This window comes from Hemitrygon akajei, unplaced genomic scaffold (genome assembly GCF_048418815.1).
Source record: "Hemitrygon akajei unplaced genomic scaffold, sHemAka1.3 Scf000172, whole genome shotgun sequence".
Classification (NCBI taxonomy): Eukaryota; Metazoa; Chordata; class Chondrichthyes; order Myliobatiformes; family Dasyatidae; genus Hemitrygon; species Hemitrygon akajei.
In genome coordinates, this window is record NW_027332058.1 from 608223 (window position 1) to 632056 (window position 23834).

Consider the following 23834-nt stretch of genomic DNA (forward strand, 5'->3'; position numbering starts at 1 on the left):
GAAATAGCATTTTGAGATTGTCCTCCCACTGCCCTTCGCTGTGTGTGACTTTGCTCACTTCCAGATACGCAAAGAGCGAGGACGCATCTCCTCTGGGCCTCTGTTCAGACCCTACACACACGTACAACAAATTTCTGCATCCTCTCGTCTTGTAGGATTATCATTTACCCTTGGAATCCTCCTGTGGGACCTCTCATCCCAAACACCCTTCCATTCTTTGGAATCTCACACACACCCCCCCCCCCCTTCCTGTGAGATCTCTCTTCCCTATCCCACTTCCTCCTGTGGGATCTCTCTTCCCCATCCCCCTTCCTCCTGTGGGATCTCTCTTCCCCATCCCCCTTCCTCCTGTGGAATCTCTCTTCCCCATCCCCTTCCTCCTGTGGGATCTCTCTTTCCCATCCCCCTTCCTCCTGTGGGATCTCTGTTCCCCTTCCCCCATCCTCCTGTGGGATCCCTCTTCCCCATCCCCCTTCCCCGTGTGGGATCTCTCTTCCCCATCCTCCTTCCTCCTGTGGTATTTCACTTCCCCATCACTCTTACTTCTGTGGGATCAGTCTTCATTGTCCCCCTTCCTTCTCTGGGATCTCTATTCCCCATCCATTTCCTCCTCTAGGATATCTCTTCCCCATCCACCTTTCTCCTGTGGGACCTCTCTTCCCCAAACCCCTTCATCCTGTGGGATCTCTCTTCCTCATCCCCCTTTCTCCTCTGGGATCTCTCTTCTCCAAACCCCTTCATCCTGTGGGATCTCTCTTTCCCATCCACCTTCCACCGGCGGGATCTCTCTTCCCCATCCCCCTTCCTCCTGGGGGATCTCTCTTCCCAACCCCTACCTCCTCTGGGATCTCTCTTCCCCTTCTCCCTTCCTCCTGTGGGATCCCTCTTCCCCATCCCCCTTCCCCGTGTGGGATCTCTCTTCCCCATCCCCCTTCCTCCTGTGGTATTTCACTTCCCCATCACTCTTACTTCTGTGGGATCAGTCTTCATTGTCCCCCTTCCTTCTCTGGGATCTCTATTCCCCATCCATTTCCTCCTCTAGGATCTCTCTTCCTCATCCCCTTTCTCCTGTGGGACCTCTCTTCCCCAAACCCCTTCATCCTGTGGGATCTCTCTTTCACATCCACCTTCCACCGGTGGGATCTCTATTCCCCATCCCCTTTCCTCCGGTGGTATCACTCTCTCCCATCCCCCTTCCTTCTCTGGGATCTCTTCCCCATCCCCCTTCCTCCTGTGGGATCTCTCTTCCCCATCCCCCTTCCTCCAGTGGGATCTCTTCCCCATAACCCTTTTTCTTGTGGGATCTCTCTTCCCCATCCCCCTTCCTCCTGTGAGATCTCTCTTCCCCTTCTCTCTTTCACCTATGAGATCGCTCTTCCCCATCCCCCTTCCTTCTATGGATTTCAGTTCCACATCCCTTCCTGCTGTTGGAACTCTCTTCCCCATACCCTTTCCTACTGTGGGATCTCTCTCTCCCATCGACTTCTTCCTGTCAGATTTCTCTTTGGCATGCCCCATTGTCCTGTGGAATTTCTCTTCCCCAACCCCCGTCCTCCTGTGAGATTTCTCTTCCCAATCCCACATCCTCCTGTGGGAACTCTCTTCCACTTCCCTCGTCCTCCCGGCCAATCTCTCAACCACTTCCCCCTTCATCCTGTTTAATCTCTCTCTATATCCCCCCTTCCTGCTGTGGGATCTCATTTCCACATTCCCATGCCACCTGTGGGATCTCACATCCCCATCCCCTTCTTCCTGTCGGATCCGTTTATCCTGTGGGTTCTCTCTTCCCCAGCCCCCTTCCTCCTGTGGGATTTCACTTCCCCATCCCCCTTCCTCCTGTGGAATTTCTCTTCCCCATCCCCCTTCCTCCTGTAGGATTTCTCTTCCCCATCCCCCTTCCTCCTGTGGGATCTCTCTTTCCCATCCCCCTTCCTCCTGTGGGATCTCTCTTCACCATTACCCTTTCTCCGGGGGGTTCTCTCTTCCACATCCCACTTCCTCCGGTGGGATCTCTCTTTCCCATCCACATTCCTACAGTGGGATCTCTCTCTCCCATCCCCCTTCCACCTGTGGGATCTCTCTTCCCCATGCCCTTCCTCCTATGGGATCTCTGCACCCCATCCCCCTTCCTCCTGTGGGATCTCTTCCCCATCCCCCTTCCTCCTCTGAGATCTCTCTTCCCCTTCTCCCTTTCACCTATGAGATCACTCTTCCCCAACCCCCTTCCTTATATGGATTTCAGTTCCACATCCCTTCCTGCTGTTGGAACTCTCTTCCCCATACCCTTTCCTACTGTGGGATCTCTCTCTCCCATCGAATTCTTCCTGTCAGAATTCTCTTTGGCATGCCCCATTGTCCTGTGGAATTTCTCTTCCCAATCTCCCTTCCTCCTGTGGGATCTCTCTTCTCCATCCCCCCCTCCTCCCGTGGTATCACTCTCTCCCATCCCCCTTCCTTCTCTGGGATCTCTTCCCCATCCCCCTTCCTCCTGGGGGATCTCTCTTCCCAACCCCTACCTCCTCTGGGATCTCTCTTCCCCTTCTCCCTTCCTCCTGTGGGATCCCTCTTCCCCATCCCCCTTCCCCGTGTGGGATCTCTCTTCCCCATCCCCCTTCCTCCTGTGGTATTTCACTTCCCCATCACTCTTACTTCTGTGGGATCAGTCTTCATTGTCCCCCTTCCTTCTCTGGGATCTCTATTCCCCATCCATTTCCTCCTCTAGGATCTCTCTTCCTCATCCCCCTTTCTCCTGTGGGACCTCTCTTCCCCAAACCCCTTCATCCTGTGGGATCTCTCTTTCACATCCACCTTCCACCGGTGGGATCTCTATTCCCCATCCCCTTTCCTCCGGTGGTATCACTCTCTCCCATCCCCCTTCTTTCTCTGGGATCTCTTCCCCATCCCCCTTCCTCCTGGGGGATCTCTCTTCCCAACCCCTACCTCCTCTGGGATCTCTCTTCCCCTTCTCCCTTCCTCCTGGGGGATCTCTCTTCCCCATCCCACTTCCTCCTGTGGGATCTCTCTTCCCCATCCCCCTTCCTCCTGTGGGATCTCTCTTCCCCATCCCCCTTCCTCCTGGGGGATCTCTCTTACCCATTCACCTCTATGCAGTGGGATCACTTTCCCATCCCCCTTCCTCCGATGGGATCTCTCTTTCCCATCCCCCTTCCTCCTGTGGGATCTCTAACCGATCCCCCTTCCTCCTGTGGGATCTCTCTTCCCCATCCCCCTTCCTCCAGTGGGATCTCTTCCCCATCACCCTTTTTCTTGTGGGATCTCTCTTCCCCATCCCCCTTCCTCCTGTGAGATCTCTCTTCCCCTTCTCTCTTTCACCTATGAGATCGCTCTTCCCCATCCCCCTTCCTTCTATGGATTTCAGTTCCACATCCCTTCCTGCTGTTGGAACTCTCTTCCCCATACCCTTTCCTACTGTGGGATCTCTCTCTCCCATCGACTTCTTCCTGTCAGATTTATCTTTGGCATGCCCCATTGTCCTGTGGAATTTCTCTTCCCCATCTCCCTTCCTCCTGTGGGATCTCTCTTCCCCATCCCCCTTCCTCCTGTGGGATCTCTCTTCTCCATCCCCCCCTCCTCCCGTGGTATCTCTCTCTCCCATCCCCCTTACTCCATTGGTATCTCTCTTTCCCATCCCCCTTCCTCCATTGGGATCTCTCTTTCCCATCCCCCTTCCTCCTGTGGGATCTCTCTTCCCCATCCCTTTAGCTTGGGTGAGTCTATTTCACTGTGTCCCATTGAGATTTCTGCATTTCGGTCAGGAACACTTTTCTCTCCATCGGGGAATGGGACAGAATATGTGGAGTTTACAGGGTCACACTGACAGACGAAATTACTGACATTCAGTGAATACCCTGGAGCTGGTCAGTGAGGGACATTGACAGTGAAGGGAACTCCGATCAGTGATTTACTGAAGAGTTTAATGTTTCCTGAAATGTCCGAGTGAGGGAAATTCCCCCAGACCCACGGTTTGAATCACTTTGTTCATCAATCTGTCTGTTTGTGTTTAGACTTGGGGGAAATGACCTGGGAGATTCAGGAGTGAAACGGCTCTGAGGAACCCGGAGTGTAAAATACAGAAACTGGGGTAAGTACCAGACTGTGGGAGATTGTGTTTACAGTCACTGGGTGTCTGACACTGAGGATTAATGTGATCAGTAGAAATAAGGAAACATAGAATACCTACTGCACAATACAGGCCCGTCGGCCCACAAAGCTGTCCCGAACATGTTTCTACCTTAGAATTATCTCGGTTTTATCCATATTTCTAAGCTCCATGTAGCCTTCCTGGAGTTAAAAGATCCGATCGTTTCCGCCTCCACCACCGCCGCCAGCAGCCCATTCCACGCACTCACCACTCCCTGTGTAAAAAAACTTACCCCTTTCCTCTCCTCTGTACCTACTTCCAAGCACCTTAAAACTATGCCCTCTCGTTCTAACCATTTCAGCCCTGGGGAAAAGCCTCTGACAAACCACATGATCAAAGCCTCTCATTATCTTGTACACCTCTATCAAATCACCTCTCATCCTCTGTCTCTCCAAGAGAAAAGGCTGTGTTCACTCAACTTATTCTCATAAGGCCTGCTCCCCAAACCAGGGAACATCCTTGTAAATCTCCTCTGCACCCTTTCTATGGTTTCCACGTCCTTCCTATATTGAGGCGACCAGAATTGAGCACAGTACTCCAAGAAGGGTCTGACCAGGGTCCTATATAGCTGCAACATAAAACCATATAACAATTACAGTACAGAAACAGGACATCTCGGCCCTTCTAGTCCGTGCCTAACGCTTACTCACACCTACTCCCACTGGCCTGCACCCAGCCCATAACCCTCCATTGCTTTCCTGTCCATTTACCTATGCAATTTTGCTTTAAATGACAATACCGAACCTGCCTCTACCACTTTTACTGGAAGCTCATTCCATACAGCTCCCACTCTCTGAGTAAGGAAATTCTCCCTCGTGTTACCCTTAAACTTTTCCCCCTAACTCTCAAATCATGTCATCTTGTTTGAATCTCCCCTACTCTCAATGAAAAAGCCTATCCACATTAACTCGATTTATCCCCCTCATAACCTCTCAACTCTTAAACATAACCTCTAGACTCTTAAACTCAATGCCAAGACTGATGAAGGCCAATACACCGTACGCCTTCTTAACTACAGAGTCAACCTGCATAGCAGCTTTGAGTGTCCTATGTACTCGGACCCCAGGATCCCTCTGATCCTCCACACTGCTAAGAGTCTTACCATTAATACTATATTCTGCCATCATATTTGACCTACCAAATTGAACCACTTCGCACTTATTTGGGTTGAACTCCATCTGCCACTTCTCAGCCCAGTTTTGCACATCGCACTTTCTGCTTTTTGGGACCCTGTTTCAATTCCCCTCTTCCTGTGGAATCTGTCTTTCTCATCTCCCTTCCTCCTGTGGGATCTCTCTTCCCCATCCCACTTCCTCCAGAAGGATCACTCTGCCTCATCCCCCTTCATTCTGTGGGATCTCTCCTCCCCATCCACCTTCCTCCTGTGGGATCTCTCTTCCCAATCCCCCTTCCTCCTGTGGGATCACTCTTCCCCATCCCCCTTCCTCCTGTGGGATCTCTCTTCCCCATCCCCTCTCCTTCGCGGGGATCTCTCTTCCCCATGCCCCCTCCTTCTCAGGGATCTCATCCCCATCCCCCTTCCTCATGTGGGATCTCTCTTCCCAATCCCCCTTCTTCCTGTGGGATCTCTCTTCCCCATCCCCCTTCCTCCTGTGGGATCTCTCTTCCCCATCCCCCTTCCTCCTGTGGGATCTCTCTTCCACGTCCCCTTTCGTCCTGTGGGATCTCTCTTCCGCATCCCCTTCCTCCCGAGTGATCTTTCCTCCCCATCCCTCTTTCTCCTCTGGTATCTATCTTCCCCTTCCCTTTCCTCCTGTGGGATCTCTCTTCCCCATACCCCTTCCTCCATAGGGATCACTCTGCCTCATCCCCCTTCCTCCTGTGGAAACTCTCTCTTCCCCATCCCCCTTTCTCCTGTGGGATCTCTCTTCCCCATCCCCCTCCCCCTTCCTCCTGTGGGATCTCTCCTCCCTATCCACCTTTGGGATCTTTCCTCCCCATCCCTCTTTCACGTCTGGTATCTATCTTCCCCTTCCCTTTGCTCCTGTGGAATCTCTCTTCCCCATCCCCCTTCCTCCTGTGGGATCTCTATTCCCCATCCCCCTTCATCCTGTGGGATCTCTCTTGCGCATCCCCATTCCTCCTGTGGGATCTCTCTTCCCCATCCTCCTTCCTCCTGAGGGATCTCCCTTCCCCATCCCCCTTCCTCCTGTGGGATCTCTCTTCCCCATTCCCTTCCTGCCGAGGGATCTCTCTTCCCCATCCCCCTTCCTCCTGTGGGATCTCTATTCCCCGTCCCCCTTCCTCCTGTGGGATCTCTCTTCCCGATCCCACTTCCTCCTGTGGGATCTCTCTTCCCAATCCCCCTTCCTCCTGTGGGATCTCTCTTTCCCATCCCGCTTCCTCCTGTGGGATCTCTCCTCCATCCCCCTTCCTCCTGTGGGATCTCTCTTCCCAATCCCCCTTCCTGCTGTGGGATCTCTTCCCCATCCCCCTTCCTCCTGGGGGATCTCTCTTCCCAACCCCTACCTCCTCTGGGATCTCTCTTCCCCTTCTCCCTTCCTCCTGTGGGATCCCTCTTCCCCATCCCCCTTCCCCGTGTGGGATCTCTCTTCCCCATCCCCCTTCCTCCTGTGGTATTTCACTTCCCCATCACTCTTACTTCTGTGGGATCAGTCTTCATTGTCCCCCTTCCTTCTCTGGGATCTCTATTCCCCATCCATTTCCTCCTCTAGGATCTCTCTTCCTCATCCCCCTTTCTCCTGTGGGACCTCTCTTCCCCAAACCCCTTCATCCTGTGGGATCTCTCTTTCACATCCACCTTCCACCGGTGGGATCTCTATTCCCCATCCCCTTTCCTCCGGTGGTATCACTCTCTCCCATCCCCCTTCTTTCTCTGGGATCTCTTCCCCATCCCCCTTCCTCCTGGGGGATCTCTCTTCCCAACCCCTACCTCCTCTGGGATCTCTCTTCCCCTTCTCCCTTCCTCCTGGGGGATCTCTCTTCCCCATCCCACTTCCTCCTGTGGGATCTCTCTTCCCCATCCCCCTTCCTCCTGTGGGATCTCTCTTCCCCATCCCCCTTCCTCCTGGGGGATCTCTCTTACCCATTCACCTCTATGCAGTGGGATCACTTTCCCATCCCCCTTCCTCCGATGGGATCTCTCTTTCCCATCCCCCTTCCTCCTGTGGGATCTCTAACCGATCCCCCTTCCTCCTGTGGGATCTCTCTTCCCCATCCCCCTTCCTCCAGTGGGATCTCTTCCCCATCACCCTTTTTCTTGTGGGATCTCTCTTCCCCATCCCCCTTCCTCCTGTGAGATCTCTCTTCCCCTTCTCTCTTTCACCTATGAGATCGCTCTTCCCCATCCCCCTTCCTTCTATGGATTTCAGTTCCACATCCCTTCCTGCTGTTGGAACTCTCTTCCCCATACCCTTTCCTACTGTGGGATCTCTCTCTCCCATCGACTTCTTCCTGTCAGATTTATCTTTGGCATGCCCCATTGTCCTGTGGAATTTCTCTTCCCCATCTCCCTTCCTCCTGTGGGATCTCTCTTCCCCATCCCCCTTCCTCCTGTGGGATCTCTCTTCTCCATCCCCCCCTCCTCCCGTGGTATCTCTCTCTCCCATCCCCCTTACTCCATTGGTATCTCTCTTTCCCATCCCCCTTCCTCCATTGGGATCTCTCTTTCCCATCCCCCTTCCTCCTGTGGGATCTCTCTTCCCCATCCCTTTAGCTTGGGTGAGTCTATTTCACTGTGTCCCATTGAGATTTCTGCATTTCGGTCAGGAACACTTTTCTCTCCATCGGGGAATGGGACAGAATATGTGGAGTTTACAGGGTCACACTGACAGACGAAATTACTGACATTCAGTGAATACCCTGGAGCTGGTCAGTGAGGGACATTGACAGTGAAGGGAACTCCGATCAGTGATTTACTGAAGAGTTTAATGTTTCCTGAAATGTCCGAGTGAGGGAAATTCCCCCAGACCCACGGTTTGAATCACTTTGTTCATCAATCTGTCTGTTTGTGTTTAGACTTGGGGGAAATGACCTGGGAGATTCAGGAGTGAAACTGGTGTCTACGGCTCTGAGGAACCCGGAGTGTAAAATACAGAAACTGGGGTAAGTACCAGACTGTGGGAGATTGTGTTTACAGTCACTGGGTGTCTGACACTGAGGATTAATGTGATCAGTAGAAATAAGGAAACATAGAATACCTACTGCACAATACAGGCCCGTCGGCCCACAAAGCTGTCCCGAACATGTTTCTACCTTAGAATTATCTCGGTTTTATCCATATTTCTAAGCTCCATGTAGCCTTCCTGGAGTTAAAAGATCCGATCGTTTCCGCCTCCACCACCGCCGCCAGCAGCCCATTCCACGCACTCACCACTCTCTGTGTAAAAAAACTTACCCCTTTCCTCTCCTCTGTACCTACTTCCAAGCACCTTAAAACTATGCCCTCTCGTTCTAACCATTTCAGCCCTGGGGAAAAGCCTCTGACAAACCACATGATCAAAGCCTCTCATTATCTTGTACACCTCTATCAAATCACCTCTCATCCTCTGTCTCTCCAAGAGAAAAGGCTGTGTTCACTCAACTTATTCTCATAAGGCCTGCTCCCCAAACCAGGGAACATCCTTGTAAATCTCCTCTGCACCCTTTCTATGGTTTCCACGTCCTTCCTATATTGAGGCGACCAGAATTGAGCACAGTACTCCAAGAAGGGTCTGACCAGGGTCCTATATAGCTGCAACATAAAACCATATAACAATTACAGTACAGAAACAGGACATCTCGGCCCTTCTAGTCCGTGCCTAACGCTTACTCACACCTACTCCCACTGGCCTGCACCCAGCCCATAACCCTCCATTGCTTTCCTGTCCATTTACCTATGCAATTTTGCTTTAAATGACAATACCGAACCTGCCTCTACCACTTTTACTGGAAGCTCATTCCATACAGCTCCCACTCTCTGAGTAAGGAAATTCTCCCTCGTGTTACCCTTAAACTTTTCCCCCTAACTCTCAAATCATGTCATCTTGTTTGAATCTCCCCTACTCTCAATGAAAAAGCCTATCCACATTAACTCGATTTATCCCCCTCATAACCTCTCAACTCTTAAACATAACCTCTAGACTCTTAAACTCAATGCCAAGACTGATGAAGGCCAATTCACTGTACACCTTCTTAACAACAGAGTCAACCTGCATAGCAGCTTTGAGTGTCCTATGTACTCGGACCCCAGGATCCCTCTGATCCTCCACACTGCTAAGAGTCTTACCATTAATACTATATTCTGCCATCATATTTGACCTACCAAATTGAACCACTTCGCACTTATTTGGGTTGAACTCCATCTGCCACTTCTCAGCCCAGTTTTGCACATCGCACTTTCTGCTTTTTGGGACCCTGTTTCAATTCCCCTCTTCCTGTGGAATCTGTCTTTCTCATCTCCCTTCCTCCTGTGGGATCTCTCTTCCCCATCCCACTTCCTCCAGAAGGATCACTCTGCCTCATCCCCCTTCATTCTGTGGGATCTCTCCTCCCCATCCACCTTCCTCCTGTGGGATCTCTCTTCCCAATCCCCCTTCCTCCTGTGGGATCACTCTTCCCCATCCCCCTTCCTCCTGTGGGATCTCTCTTCCCCATCCCCTCTCCTTCGCGGGGATCTCTCTTCCCCATGCCCCCTCCTTCTCAGGGATCTCATCCCCATCCCCCTTCCTCATGTGGGATCTCTCTTCCCAATCCCCCTTCTTCCTGTGGGATCTCTCTTCCCCATCCCCCTTCCTCCTGTGGGATCTCTCTTCCCCATCCCCCTTCCTCCTGTGGGATCTCTCTTCCACGTCCCCTTTCGTCCTGTGGGATCTCTCTTCCGCATCCCCTTCCTCCCGAGTGATCTTTCCTCCCCATCCCTCTTTCTCCTCTGGTATCTATCTTCCCCTTCCCTTTCCTCCTGTGGGATCTCTCTTCCCCATACCCCTTCCTCCATAGGGATCACTCTGCCTCATCCCCCTTCCTCCTGTGGAAACTCTCTCTTCCCCATCCCCCTTTCTCCTGTGGGATCTCTCTTCCCCATCCCCCTCCCCCTTCCTCCTGTGGGATCTCTCCTCCCTATCCACCTTTGGGATCTTTCCTCCCCATCCCTCTTTCACGTCTGGTATCTATCTTCCCCTTCCCTTTGCTCCTGTGGAATCTCTCTTCCCCATCCCCCTTCCTCCTGTGGGATCTCTATTCCCCATCCCCCTTCATCCTGTGGGATCTCTCTTGCGCATCCCCATTCCTCCTGTGGGATCTCTCTTCCCCATCCTCCTTCCTCCTGAGGGATCTCCCTTCCCCATCCCCCTTCCTCCTGTGGGATCTCTCTTCCCCATTCCCTTCCTGCCGAGGGATCTCTCTTCCCCATCCCCCTTCCTCCTGTGGGATCTCTATTCCCCGTCCCCCTTCCTCCTGTGGGATCTCTCTTCCCGATCCCACTTCCTCCTGTGGGATCTCTCTTCCCAATCCCCCTTCTTCCTGTGGGATCTCTCTTCCCCATCCCCCTTCCTCCTGTGGGATCTCTCTTCCCCATCCCCCTTCCTCCTGTGGGATCTCTCTTCCACGTCCCCTTTCGTCCTGTGGGATCTCTCTTCCGCATCCCCTTCCTCCCGAGTGATCTTTCCTCCCCATCCCTCTTTCTCCTCTGGTATCTATCTTCCCCTTCCCTTTCCTCCTGTGGGATCTCTCTTCCCCATACCCCTTCCTCCATAGGGATCACTCTGCCTCATCCCCCTTCCTCCTGTGGAAACTCTCTCTTCCCCATCCCCCTTTCTCCTGTGGGATCTCTCTTCCCCATCCCCCTCCCCCTTCCTCCTGTGGGATCTCTCCTCCCTATCCACCTTTGGGATCTTTCCTCCCCATCCCTCTTTCACGTCTGGTATCTATCTTCCCCTTCCCTTTGCTCCTGTGGAATCTCTCTTCCCCATCCCCCTTCCTCCTGTGGGATCTCTATTCCCCATCCCCCTTCATCCTGTGGGATCTCTCTTGCGCATCCCCATTCCTCCTGTGGGATCTCTCTTCCCCATCCTCCTTCCTCCTGAGGGATCTCCCTTCCCCATCCCCCTTCCTCCTGTGGGATCTCTGTTCCCCATTCCCTTCCTGCCGAGGGATCTCTCTTCCCCATCCCCCTTCCTCCTGTGGGATCTCTATTCCCCGTCCCCCTTCCTCCTGTGGGATCTCTCTTCCCGATCCCACTTCCTCCTGTGGGATCTCTCTTCCCAATCCCCCTTCCTCCTGTGGGATCTCTCTTTCCCATCCCGCTTCCTCCTGTGGGATCTCTCCTCCATCCCCCTTCCTCCTGTGGGATCTCTCTTCCCAATCCCCCTTCCTGCTGTGGGATCTCCCTTCCCCATCCCGCTTTCTCCTGTGGGATCTCTTTCCCATTCCCTTCCTGCCGAGGGATCTCTCTTCCCCATCCCCCTTCCTCCTGTGGGATCTCTATTCCCCATCCCCCTTCCTCCTGTGGGATCTCTCTTCCTGATCCCACTTCCTCCTGTGGGATCTCTCTTCCCAATCCCCCATCCTCCTGTGGGATCTCTCTTTCCCATCCCGCTTTCTCCGGTGGGATCTCTTCCCCATCCCCCTTCCGCCTGTGGGATCTCTCCTCCCTATCTCCCTTTGGGATCTTTCCACCCATCCCTCTTTCTCCTCTGGTATCTATCTTCCCCTTCCCTTTCCTCCTGTGGGATCTCTCTTCCACATACCCCTTCCCCAAGAGGGATCACTCTGCCTCATCCCCCTTCCTCCTGTGGGATCTCTCTTCCACATCTCCCTTCCTCCTGTGGGATCTCTCTTCCCCATCCCCCTTCCTCCTGTTGGATCTCTCTTCCACATCCCCCATCCTGCTGTGGGAATCTCTCTTCCCCATCCCCCTTCCTCCTGTGGGATCTCTCTTCCCCATCCCCGTTCCTCCTGTGGGATCTCTCTTCCACATCCCCCTTCCTCCTGTGGGAACTCTCTTCCCCATCCCCCTTCCTCCTGTGGGATCTCTATTCCCCATCCCCCTTCCTCCTGTGGGAACTCTCTTCAACGTCCCCCTTCGTCCTGTGGGATCTCTATTCCCCATCCACCTTCCTCCTGTGGGATCTCTCTTCCCCATCCCCGTTCCTCCTGTGGGATCTCTCTTCCACATCCCCCTTCCTCCTGTGGGAACTCTCTTCCCCATACCCCTTCCTCCTGTGGGATCTCTATTCCCCATACCCCTTCTTCCTGAGGGATCTCTCTTCAACGTCCCCATTCCTCCTCTGGGATCTCTCTTCCCCATCCCCCTTCCTCCTGTGGGATCTCTCTTCCCCATCCCCCTTCCTCCTGTGGGAACTCTCTTCCCCACCCCCCTTCCTCCTGTGGGATCTCTATTCCCCATTCCCCTTCCTCCTGTGGGATCTCTCTTCAAGGTCCCCCTTCGTCCTGTGGGATCTCTATTCCCCATCCACCTTCCTCCAGTGGGTTCTCTCTTCCCCATTCCCTTCCTCCTGAGGGATGTCTCTTCCCCTTCCCCCTTCCTTCTTTGCGATCTCTCCACCATCCCCCTTCCACCTGTGGGAACTCTCTTCCCCATCCCATTCCTCCTGTGGGATCTCTCTTTCCCATCCCCCTTCCTCCTGTGGGAACTCTTCCCATCCTCCTTCCTCCTGTGGGATCTCTTCCCCATCCCACTTCCTCCTGTGGGATCTCTCTCCATCCCCCTTCCTCCTGTGGGATCTCTCTTCCCCGTCCCCCTTCCTCCTGTGGGATCTCTCTTCCCCCTCCCCCTTCGGACTGTGGGATCTCTACTCCCTATCCCCCTTTGGGATATTTCCTCCCCATCCCTATCACTCCTTTGGTATCTATCTTCCACTTCCCTTTCCTCCTGTCGGATCTCTCTTCCCCGGACCCCTTCCTCCAGAGGGATCACTCTGCCACATCCCCCTTCCTCCTGTCGGATCTCTCTTCCACATCCCCCTTCATCCTGTGGGATCTATATTCCACATCTCCCTTCCTCCTGTGGAATCTCTCTAACCCATCCCCCTTCCTCCTGTGGGATCTCTATTCCCCGTCCCCCTTCATCCTGTGGGATCTCTCTTCCCCGTCCCCCTTCCTCCAGAGGGATCACTCTGCCTCATCCCCCTTCCTCCTGTGGGATCTCTCTTCCACATCCCCCTTCATCCTGTGGGAACTCTCTTCCCCATCTCCCTTCCTCCTGTGGAATCTCTCTTCTCCATCCCCCTTTCTCCTGTGCGATCTCTATTCACCGTCCCCTTTCATCCTGCGGGATCTCTCTTCCGCATCCCCCTTCCTCCTGTGGGATCTCTCTTCCCATTCCCGCTTCCTCCTGTGGGATGTCTCCTCCATCCCCCTTCCTCCTGTGGGATCTCTCTTCCCAATCCCCCTTACTGCTGTGGGATCTCCCTTCCCCATCCCGCTTTCTCCTGTGGGATCTCTCTTCCCCATTCCCTTCCAGCCGAGGGATCTCTCTTCCCCATCCCCCTTCCTCCTGTGGGATCTCTATTCCCCGTCCCCCTTCCTCCTGTGGGATCTCTCTTCCCGATCCCACTTCCTCCTGTGGGATCTCTCTTCCCAATCCACCTTCCTCCTGTGGGATCTCTCTTTCCCATCCCGCTTTCTCCTGTGGGATCTCTCCTCCATCCCCCTTCCTCCTGTGGGATCTCTCTTCCCAATCCCCCTTCCTGCTGTGGGATCTCCCTTCCCCATCCCCCTTCTTCCTGTGGGATATCTATTCCCCATCCCCCTTCCGCCTGTGGGATCTCTCCTCCCTATCCCCCTTTGGGATCTTTCCTCCCCATCCCTCTTTCTCCTCTGGTATCTATCTTCCCCTTCCCATTCCTACTGTGGGATCTCTCTTCCACATACCCCTTCCTCCAGAGGGATCACTCTGCCTCATCCCCCTTCCTCCTGTGGGATCTCTCTTCCCCATCCCCCTTTCTCCTGTTGGATCTCTCTTCCACATCCCCCATCCTCCTGTGGGAATCTCTCTTCCCCATCCCCCTTCCTCCTGTGGGATCTCTCTTCCCCATCCCCGTTCCTCCTGTGGGATCTCTCTTCCACATCCCCCTTCCTCCTGTGGGAACTCTCTTCCCCATCCCCCTTCCTCCTGTGCGATCTCTATTCCCCATCCCCCTTCCTCCTGTGGGATCTCTCTTCAACATCCCCCTTCGTCCTGTGGGAACTCTATTCCCCATCCACCTTCCTCCTGTGGGATCTCTCTTCCCCATTCTCAATCCTCCTGTGGGATCTCTCTTCCCCATAGCACTTCCTCCTGTGGGATCTCTCTTTCCCATTCCCTTCCTCCAGTGGGTTCTCTCTTCCCCATTCCCTTCCTCCTGAGGGATGTCTCTTCCCCTTCCCCCTTCCTTCTTTGCGATCTCTCCTCCATCCCCCTTCCACCTGTGGGAACTCTCTTCCCCATCCCCTTCCTCCTGTGGGATCTCTCTTCCCCATCCCCCTTCCTCCTGAGGGAACTCTTCCCATCCTCCTTCCTCCTGTGGGATCTCTTCCCCATCCCACTTCCTTCTGTGGGATCTCTCTTCCCCATCCCCGTTCCTCCTGTGGGATCTCTCTTCCACATCCCCCTTCCTCCTGTGGGAACTCTCTTCCCCATCCCCCTTCCTCCTGTGCGATCTCTATTCCCCATCCCCCTTCTTCCTGTGGGATCTCTCTTCAACGTCCCCATTCCTCCTCTGGGATCTCTCTTCCCCATCCCCCTTCCTCCTGTGGGATCTCTCTTCCCCATCCCCCTTCCTCCTGTGGGAACTCTCTTCCCCACCCCCCTTCCTCCTGTGGGATCTCTATTCCCCATTCCCCTTCCTCCTGTGGGATCTCTCTTCAACGTCCCCCTTCGTCCTGTGGGATCTCTATTCCCCATCCACCTTCCTCCAGTGGGTTCGCTCTTCCCCATTCCCTTCCTCCTGAGGGATGTCTCTTCCCCTTCCCCCTTCCTTCTTTGCGATCTCTCCTCCATCCCCCTTCCACCTGTGGGAACTCTCTTCCCCATCCCCTTCCTCCTGTGGGATCTCTCTTCCCCATCCCCCTTCCTCCTGTGGGAACTCTTCCCATCCTCCTTCCTCCTGTGGGATCTCTTCCCCATCCCACTTCCTCCTGTGGGATCTCTCTCCATCCCCCTTCCTCCTGTGGGATCTCTCTTCCCCGTCCCCCTTCCTCCTCTGGGATCTCTCTTCCCCCTCACCCTTCGTACTGTGGGATCTCTACTCCCTATCCCCCTTTGGGATATTTCCTCCCCATCCCTATCACTCCTCTGGTATCTATCTTCCACTTCCCTTTCCTCCTGTCGGATCTCTCTTCCCCGGACCCCTTCCTCCAGAGGGATCACTCTGCCACATCCCCCTTCCTCCTGTGGAATCTCTCTACCCCATCCCCCATCCTCCTGTGGGATCTCTATTCCCCGTCCCCCTTCATCCTGTGGGATCTCTCTTCCCCGTCCCCCTTCCTCCAGAGGGATCACTCTGCCTCATCCCCCTTCCTCCTGTGGGATCTCTCTTCCACATCCCCCTTCATCCTGTGGGATCTCTCTTCCCCATCTCCCTTCCTCCTGTGGAATCTCTCTTCTCCATCCCCCTTTCTCCTGTGCGATCTCTATTCACCATCCCCCTTCATCCTGCGGGATCTCTCTTCCGCATCCCCCTTCCTCCTGTGGGATCTCTCTTCCCCATCCCGCTTCCTCCTGTGGGATGTCTCCTCCATCCCCCTTCCTCCTGTGGGATCTCTCTTCCCAATCCCCCTTCCTGCTGTGGGATCTCCCTTCCCCATCCCGCTTTCTCCTGTGGGATCTCTCTTCCCCATTCCCTTCCAGCCGAGGGATCTCTCTTCCCCATCCCCCTTCCTCCTGTGGGATCTCTATTCCCCGTCCCCCTTCCTCCTGTGGGATCTCTCTTCCCGATCCCACTTCCTCCTGTGGGATCTCTCTTCCCAATCCCCCTTCCTCCTGTGGGATCTCTCTTTCCCATCCCGCTTTCTCCTGTGGGATCTCTCCTCCATCCCCCTTCCTCCTGTGGGATCTCTCTTCCTAATCCCCCTTCCTGCTGTGGGATCTCCCTTCCCCATCCCCCTTCTTCCTGTGGGATATCGATTCCCCATCCCCCTTCCGCCTGTGGGATCTCTCTTCCCCATCCCCCTTCCTCCTGTGGGAACTCTTCCCATCCTCCTTCCTCCTGTGGGATCTCTTCCCCATCCCACTTCCTCCTGTGGGATCTCTCTCCATCCCCCTTCCTCCTGTGGTATCTCTCTTCCCCGTCCCCCTTCCTCCTCTGGGATCTCTCTTCCCCCTCACCCTTCGTACTGTGGGATCTCTACTCCCTATCCCCCTTTGGGATATTTCCTCCCCATCCCTATCACTCCTCTGGTATCTATCTTCCACTTCCCTTTCCTCCTGTCGGATCTCTCTTCCCCGGACCCCTTCCTCCAGAGGGATCACTCTGCCACATCCCCCTTCCTCCTGTGGAATCTCTCTACCCCATCCCCCATCCTCCTGTGGGATCTCTATTCCCCGTCCCCCTTCATCCTGTGGGATCTCTCTTCCCCGTCCCCCTTCCTCCAGAGGGATCACTCTGCCTCATCCCCCTTCCTCCTGTGGGATCTCTCTTCCACATCCCCCTTCATCCTGTGGGATCTCTCTTCCCCATCTCCCTTCCTCCTGTGGAATCTCTCTTCTCCATCCCCCTTTCTCCTGTGCGATCTCTATTCACCATCCCCCTTCATCCTGCGGGATCTCTCTTCCGCATCCCCCTTCCTCCTGTGGGATCTCTCTTCCCCATCCCGCTTCCTCCTGTGGGATGTCTCCTCCATCCCCCTTCCTCCTGTGGGATCTCTCTTCCCAATCCCCCTTCCTGCTGTGGGATCTCCCTTCCCCATCCCGCTTTCTCCTGTGGGATCTCTCTTCCCCATTCCCTTCCAGCCGAGGGATCTCTCTTCCCCATCCCCCTTCCTCCTGTGGGATCTCTATTCCCCGTCCCCCTTCCTCCTGTGGGATCTCTCTTCCCGATCCCACTTCCTCCTGTGGGATCTCTCTTCCCAATCCCCCTTCCTCCTGTGGGATCTCTCTTTCCCATCCCGCTTTCTCCTGTGGGATCTCTCCTCCATCCCCCTTCCTCCTGTGGGATCTCTCTTCCTAATCCCCCTTCCTGCTGTGGGATCTCCCTTCCCCATCCCCCTTCTTCCTGTGGGATATCGATTCCCCATCCCCCTTCCGCCTGTGGGATCTCTCCTCCCTATCCCCCTTTGGTATCTTTCCTCCCCATCCCTCTTTCTCCTCTGGTATCTATCTTCCCCTTCCCTTTCCTACTGTGGGATCTCTCTTCCACATACCCCTTCCTCCAGAGGGATCACTCTGCCTCATCCCCCTTCCTCCTGTGGGATCTCTCTTCCCCATCCCCGTTCCTCCTGTGGGATCTCTCTTCCACATCCCCCTTCCTCCTGTGGGAACTCTCTTCCCCATCCCCCTTCCTCCTGTGCGATCTCTATTCCCCATCCCGCTTCCTCCTGTGGGATCTCACTTCAACATCCCCCTTCGTCCTGTGGGATCTCTATTCCCCATCCACATTCCTCCTGTGGGATCTCTCATCCCCATTCTCAATCCTCCTGTGGGATCTTTCTTCCCCATAGCACTTCCTCCTGTGGGATCTCTCTTTCCCATTCCCTTCCTCCAGTGGGTTCTCTCTTCCCCATCCCCCTTCCTCCTGTGGGAACTCTTCCCATCCTCCTTCCTCCTGTGGGATCTCTTCCCCATCCCCCTTCCTCCTGTGGGATCTCTCTCCATCCCTCTAACTCCTGTGGGATCTCTCTACCCCGTCCCCCTTCCTCCTGTGGGATCTCTCTTCCCCCTCCCCCTTCGTACTGTGGGATCTCTACTCCCTATCCCCCTTTGGGATATTTTGTCCCCATCCGTATCTCTACTCTGGTATCTATCCTCCACTTCCCTTTCCTCCTGTCGGATCTCTCTTCCCCGTACCCCTTCCTCCAGAGGGATCACTCTGCCACATCCCCCTTCCTCCTGTCTGATCTCTCTTCCACATCCCCCTTCATCCTGTGGGATCTATCTTCCCCATCTCCCTTCCTCCTGTGGAATCTCTCTACCCCATCCCCCTTCCTCCTGTGGGATCTCTATTCCCCGTCCCCCTTCATCCTGTGGGATCTCTCTTCCCCGTCCCCCTTCATCCAGAGGGATCACTCTGCCTCATCCCATTTCCTCCTGTGGGAACTCTCTTCCCCATCCCCCTTCCACCTGTGGGAACTCTCTTCCCCATCCCCTTCCTCCTGTGGGATCTCTCTTCCCCATCCCCCTTCCTCCTGTGGGAACTCTTCCCATCCTCCTTCCTCCTGTGGGATCTCTTCCCCATCCCACTTCCTCCTGTGGGATCTCTTCCCCATCCCCCTTCGTCCTGTGGGATCTCTATTCCCCATCCACCTTCCTCCTGTGGGATCTCTCTTTCCCATTCCCTTCCTCCAGTGGGTTCTCTCTTCCCCATTCCCTTCCTCCTGAGTGATGTCTCTTCCCCTTCACCCTTCCTTCTTTGGGATCTCTCCTCCATCCCCCATCCACCTGTGGGAACTCTCTTCCCCATCCCCTTCCTCCTGTGGGATCTCTCTTCCCCATCCCCCTTCCTCCTGTTGGATCTCTCTTCCACATCCCCCATCCTGCTGTGGGAATCTCTCTTCCCCATCCCCCATCCTCCTGTGGGATCTCTCTTCCCCATCCCCGTTCCTCCTGTGGGATCTCTCTTCCACATCCCCCTTCCTCCTGTGGGAACTCTCTTACCCATCCCCCTTCCTCCTGTGGGACCTCTATTCCCCATCCCCCTTCCTCCTGTGGGAACTCTCTTCAACGTCCCCCTTCGTCCTGTGGGATCTCTATTCCCCATCCACCTTCCTCCTGTGGGATCTCTCTTCCCCATCCCCGTTCCTCCTGTGGGATCTCTCTTCCACATCCCCCTTCCTCCTGTGGGAACTCTCTTCCCCATACCCCTTCGTCCTGTGGGATCTCTATTCCCCATTCCCCTTCCTCTTGTGGGATCTCTCTTCAACGTCCCCCTTCGTCCTGTGGGATCTCTATTCCCCATCCACCTTCCTCCAGTGGGTTCTCTCTTCCCCATTCCCTTCCTCCTGAGGGATGTCTCTTCCCCTTCCCCCTTCCTTCTTTGCGATCTCTCCTCCATCCCCCTTCCACCTGTGGGAACTCTCTTCCCCATCCCCTTCCTCCTGTGGGATCTCTCTTCCCCATCCCCCTTCCTCCTGTGGGAACTCTTCCCATCCTCCTTCCTCCTGTGGGATCTCTTCCCCATACCACTTCCTCCTGTGGGATCTCTCTCCATCCCCCTTCCTCCTGTGGGATCTCTCTTTCCCGTCCCCCTTCCTCCTGTGGGATCTCTCTTCCCCCTCACCCTTCGTACTGTGGGGGATCTCTAATCCCTATCCCCCTTTGGGATATTTCCTCCCCATCCCTATCACTCCTCTGGTATCTATCTTCCACTTCCCTTTCCTCCTGTCGGATCTCTCTTCCCCGGACCCCTTCCTCCAGAGGGATCACTCTGCCACATCCCCCTTCCTCCTGTCGGATCTCTCTTCCACATCCCCCTTCATCCTGTGGGATCTATATTCCACATCTCCCTTCCTCCTGTGGAATCTCTCTACCCCATCCCCCTTCCTCCTGTGGGATCTCTATTCCCCGTCCCCCTTCATCCTGTGGGATCTCTCTTCCCCGTCCCCCTTCCTCCAGAGGGATCACTCTGCCTCATCCCCCTTCCTCCTGTGGGATCTCTCTTACACATCCCCCTTCATCCTGTGGGATCTCTCTTCCCCATCTCCCTTCCTCCTGTGGAATCTCTCTTCTCCATCCCCCTTTCTCCGGTGGGATCTCTTCCCCATCCCCCTTCCGCCTGTGGGATCTCTCCTCCCTATCCCCCTTTGGGATCTTTCCACCCATCCCTCTTTCTCCTCTGGTATCTATCTTCCCCTTCCCTTTCCTCCTGTGGGATCTCTCTTCCACATACCCCTTCCTCCAGAGGGATCACTCTGCCTCATCCCCCTTCCTCCTGTGGGATCTCTCTTCCACATCTCCCTTCCTCCTGTGGGATCTCTCTTCCCCATCCCCCTTCCTCCTGTTGGATCTCTCTTCCACATCCCCCATCCTGCTGTGGGAATCTCTCTTCCCCATCCCCCTTCCTCCTGTGGGATCTCTCTTCCCCATCCCCGTTCCTCCTGTGGGATCTCTCTTCCACATCCCCCTTCCTCCTGTGGGAACTCTCTTCCCTATCCCCCTTCCTCCTGTGGGATCTCTATTCCCCATCCCCCTTCCTCCTGTGGGATCTCTATTCCCCGTCCCCCTTCCTCCTGTGGGATCTCTCTTCCCGATCCCACTTCCTCCTGTGGGATCTCTCTTCCCAATCCCCCTTCCTCCTGTGGGATCTCTCTTTCCCATCCCGCTTTCTCCTGTGGGATCTCTCCTCCATCCCCCTTCCTCCTGTGGGATCTCTCTTCCTAATCCCCCTTCCTGCTGTGGGATCTCCCTTCCCCATCCCCCTTCTTCCTGTGGGATATCGATTCCCCATCCCCCTTCCGCCTGTGGGATCTCTCCTCCCTATCCCCCTTTGGGATCTTTCCTCCCCATCCCTCTTTCTCCTCTGGTATCTATCTTCCCCTTCCCTTTCCTACTGTGGGATCTCTCTTCCACATACCCCTTCCTCCAGAGGGATCACTCTGCCTCATCCCCCTTCCTCCTGTGGGATCTCTCTTCCCCATCCCCGTTCCTCCTGTGGGATCTCTCTTCCACATCCCCCTTCCTCCTGTGGGAACTCTCTTCCCCATCCCCCTTCCTCCTGTGCGATCTCTATTCCCCATCCCGCTTCCTCCTGTGGGATCTCACTTCAACATCCCCCTTAGTCCTGTGGGATCTCTATTCCCCATCCACATTCCTCCTGTGGGATCTCTCATCCCCATTCTCAATCCTCCTGTGGGATCTTTCTTCCCCATAGCACTTCCTCCTGTGGGATCTCTCTTTCCCATTCCCTTCCTCCAGTGGGTTCTCTCTTCCCCATCCCCCTTCCTCCTGTGGGAACTCTTCCCATCCTCCTTCCTCCTGTGGGATCTCTTCCCCATCCCCCTTCCTCCTGTGGGATCTCTCTCCATCCCTCTAACTCCTGTGGGATCTCTCTACCCCGTCCCCCTTCCTCCTGTGGGATCTCTCTTCCCCCTCCCCCTTCGTACTGTGGGATCTCTACTCCCTATCCCCCTTTGGGATATTTTGTCCCCATCCGTATCTCTACTCTGGTATCTATCCTCCACTTCCCTTTCCTCCTGTCGGATCTCTCTTCCCCGTACCCCTTCCTCCAGAGGGATCACTCTGCCACATCCCCCTTCCTCCTGTCTGATCTCTCTTCCACATCCCCCTTCATCCTGTGGGATCTATCTTCCCCATCTCCCTTCCTCCTGTGGAATCTCTCTACCCCATCCCCCTTCCTCCTGTGGGATCTCTATTCCCCGTCCCCCTTCATCCTGTGGGATCTCTCTTCCCCGTCCCCCTTCATCCAGAGGGATCACTCTGCCTCATCCCATTTCCTCCTGTGGGAACTCTCTTCCCCATCCCCCTTCCACCTGTGGGAACTCTCTTCCCCATCCCCTTCCTCCTGTGGGATCTCTCTTCCCCATCCCCCTTCCTCCTGTGGGAACTCTTCCCATCCTCCTTCCTCCTGTGGGATCTCTTCCCCATCCCACTTCCTCCTGTGGGATCTCTTCCCCATCCCCCTTCGTCCTGTGGGATCTCTATTCCCCATCCACCTTCCTCCTGTGGGATCTCTCTTTCCCATTCCCTTCCTCCAGTGGGTTCTCTCTTCCCCATTCCCTTCCTCCTGAGTGATGTCTCTTCCCCTTCACCCTTCCTTCTTTGGGATCTCTCCTCCATCCCCCATCCACCTGTGGGAACTCTCTTCCCCATCCCCTTCCTCCTGTGGGATCTCTCTTCCCCATCCCCCTTCCTCCTGTTGGATCTCTCTTCCACATCCCCCATCCTGCTGTGGGAATCTCTCTTCCCCATCCCCCATCCTCCTGTGGGATCTCTCTTCCCCATCCCCGTTCCTCCTGTGGGATCTCTCTTCCACATCCCCCTTCCTCCTGTGGGAACTCTCTTACCCATCCCCCTTCCTCCTGTGGGACCTCTATTCCCCATCCCCCTTCCTCCTGTGGGAACTCTCTTCAACGTCCCCCTTCGTCCTGTGGGATCTCTATTCCCCATCCACCTTCCTCCTGTGGGATCTCTCTTCCCCATCCCCGTTCCTCCTGTGGGATCTCTCTTCCACATCCCCCTTCCTCCTGTGGGAACTCTCTTCCCCATACCCCTTCGTCCTGTGGGATCTCTATTCCCCATTCCCCTTCCTCTTGTGGGATCTCTCTTCAACGTCCCCCTTCGTCCTGTGGGATCTCTATTCCCCATCCACCTTCCTCCAGTGGGTTCTCTCTTCCCCATTCCCTTCCTCCTGAGGGATGTCTCTTCCCCTTCCCCCTTCCTTCTTTGCGATCTCTCCTCCATCCCCCTTCCACCTGTGGGAACTCTCTTCCCCATCCCCTTCCTCCTGTGGGATCTCTCTTCCCCATCCCCCTTCCTCCTGTGGGAACTCTTCCCATCCTCCTTCCTCCTGTGGGATCTCTTCCCCATACCACTTCCTCCTGTGGGATCTCTCTCCATCCCCCTTCCTCCTGTGGGATCTCTCTTTCCCGTCCCCCTTCCTCCTGTGGGATCTCTCTTCCCCCTCACCCTTCGTACTGTGGGGGATCTCTAATCCCTATCCCCCTTTGGGATATTTCCTCCCCATCCCTATCACTCCTCTGGTATCTATCTTCCACTTCCCTTTCCTCCTGTCGGATCTCTCTTCCCCGGACCCCTTCCTCCAGAGGGATCACTCTGCCACATCCCCCTTCCTCCTGTCGGATCTCTCTTCCACATCCCCCTTCATCCTGTGGGATCTATATTCCACATCTCCCTTCCTCCTGTGGAATCTCTCTACCCCATCCCCCTTCCTCCTGTGGGATCTCTATTCCCCGTCCCCCTTCATCCTGTGGGATCTCTCTTCCCCGTCCCCCTTCCTCCAGAGGGATCACTCTGCCTCATCCCCCTTCCTCCTGTGGGATCTCTCTTACACATCCCCCTTCATCCTGTGGGATCTCTCTTCCCCATCTCCCTTCCTCCTGTGGAATCTCTCTTCTCCATCCCCCTTTCTCCGGTGGGATCTCTTCCCCATCCCCCTTCCGCCTGTGGGATCTCTCCTCCCTATCCCCCTTTGGGATCTTTCCACCCATCCCTCTTTCTCCTCTGGTATCTATCTTCCCCTTCCCTTTCCTCCTGTGGGATCTCTCTTCCACATACCCCTTCCTCCAGAGGGATCACTCTGCCTCATCCCCCTTCCTCCTGTGGGATCTCTCTTCCACATCTCCCTTCCTCCTGTGGGATCTCTCTTCCCCATCCCCCTTCCTCCTGTTGGATCTCTCTTCCACATCCCCCATCCTGCTGTGGGAATCTCTCTTCCCCATCCCCCTTCCTCCTGTGGGATCTCTCTTCCCCATCCCCGTTCCTCCTGTGGGATCTCTCTTCCACATCCCCCTTCCTCCTGTGGGAACTCTCTTCCCTATCCCCCTTCCTCCTGTGGGATCTCTATTCCCCATCCCCCTTCCT

The 23834-nt window shown here is 55.1% G+C and overlaps 1 protein-coding gene across 1 annotated transcript in view; it reads left to right on the forward strand.

Annotated features, from left to right (window-relative positions):
- The window catches only part of LOC140724192 (uncharacterized), a 283664-nt gene that overhangs the window by 80471 nt on the left and 179359 nt on the right, over window positions 1-23834 (forward strand). Inside the window, exon 37 of the mRNA XM_073038679.1 lies at window positions 8162-8248. Coding sequence (XP_072894780.1) covers window positions 8162-8248 — 87 coding nt within the window. The remainder of the gene's footprint in view (window positions 1-8161; window positions 8249-23834) is intronic.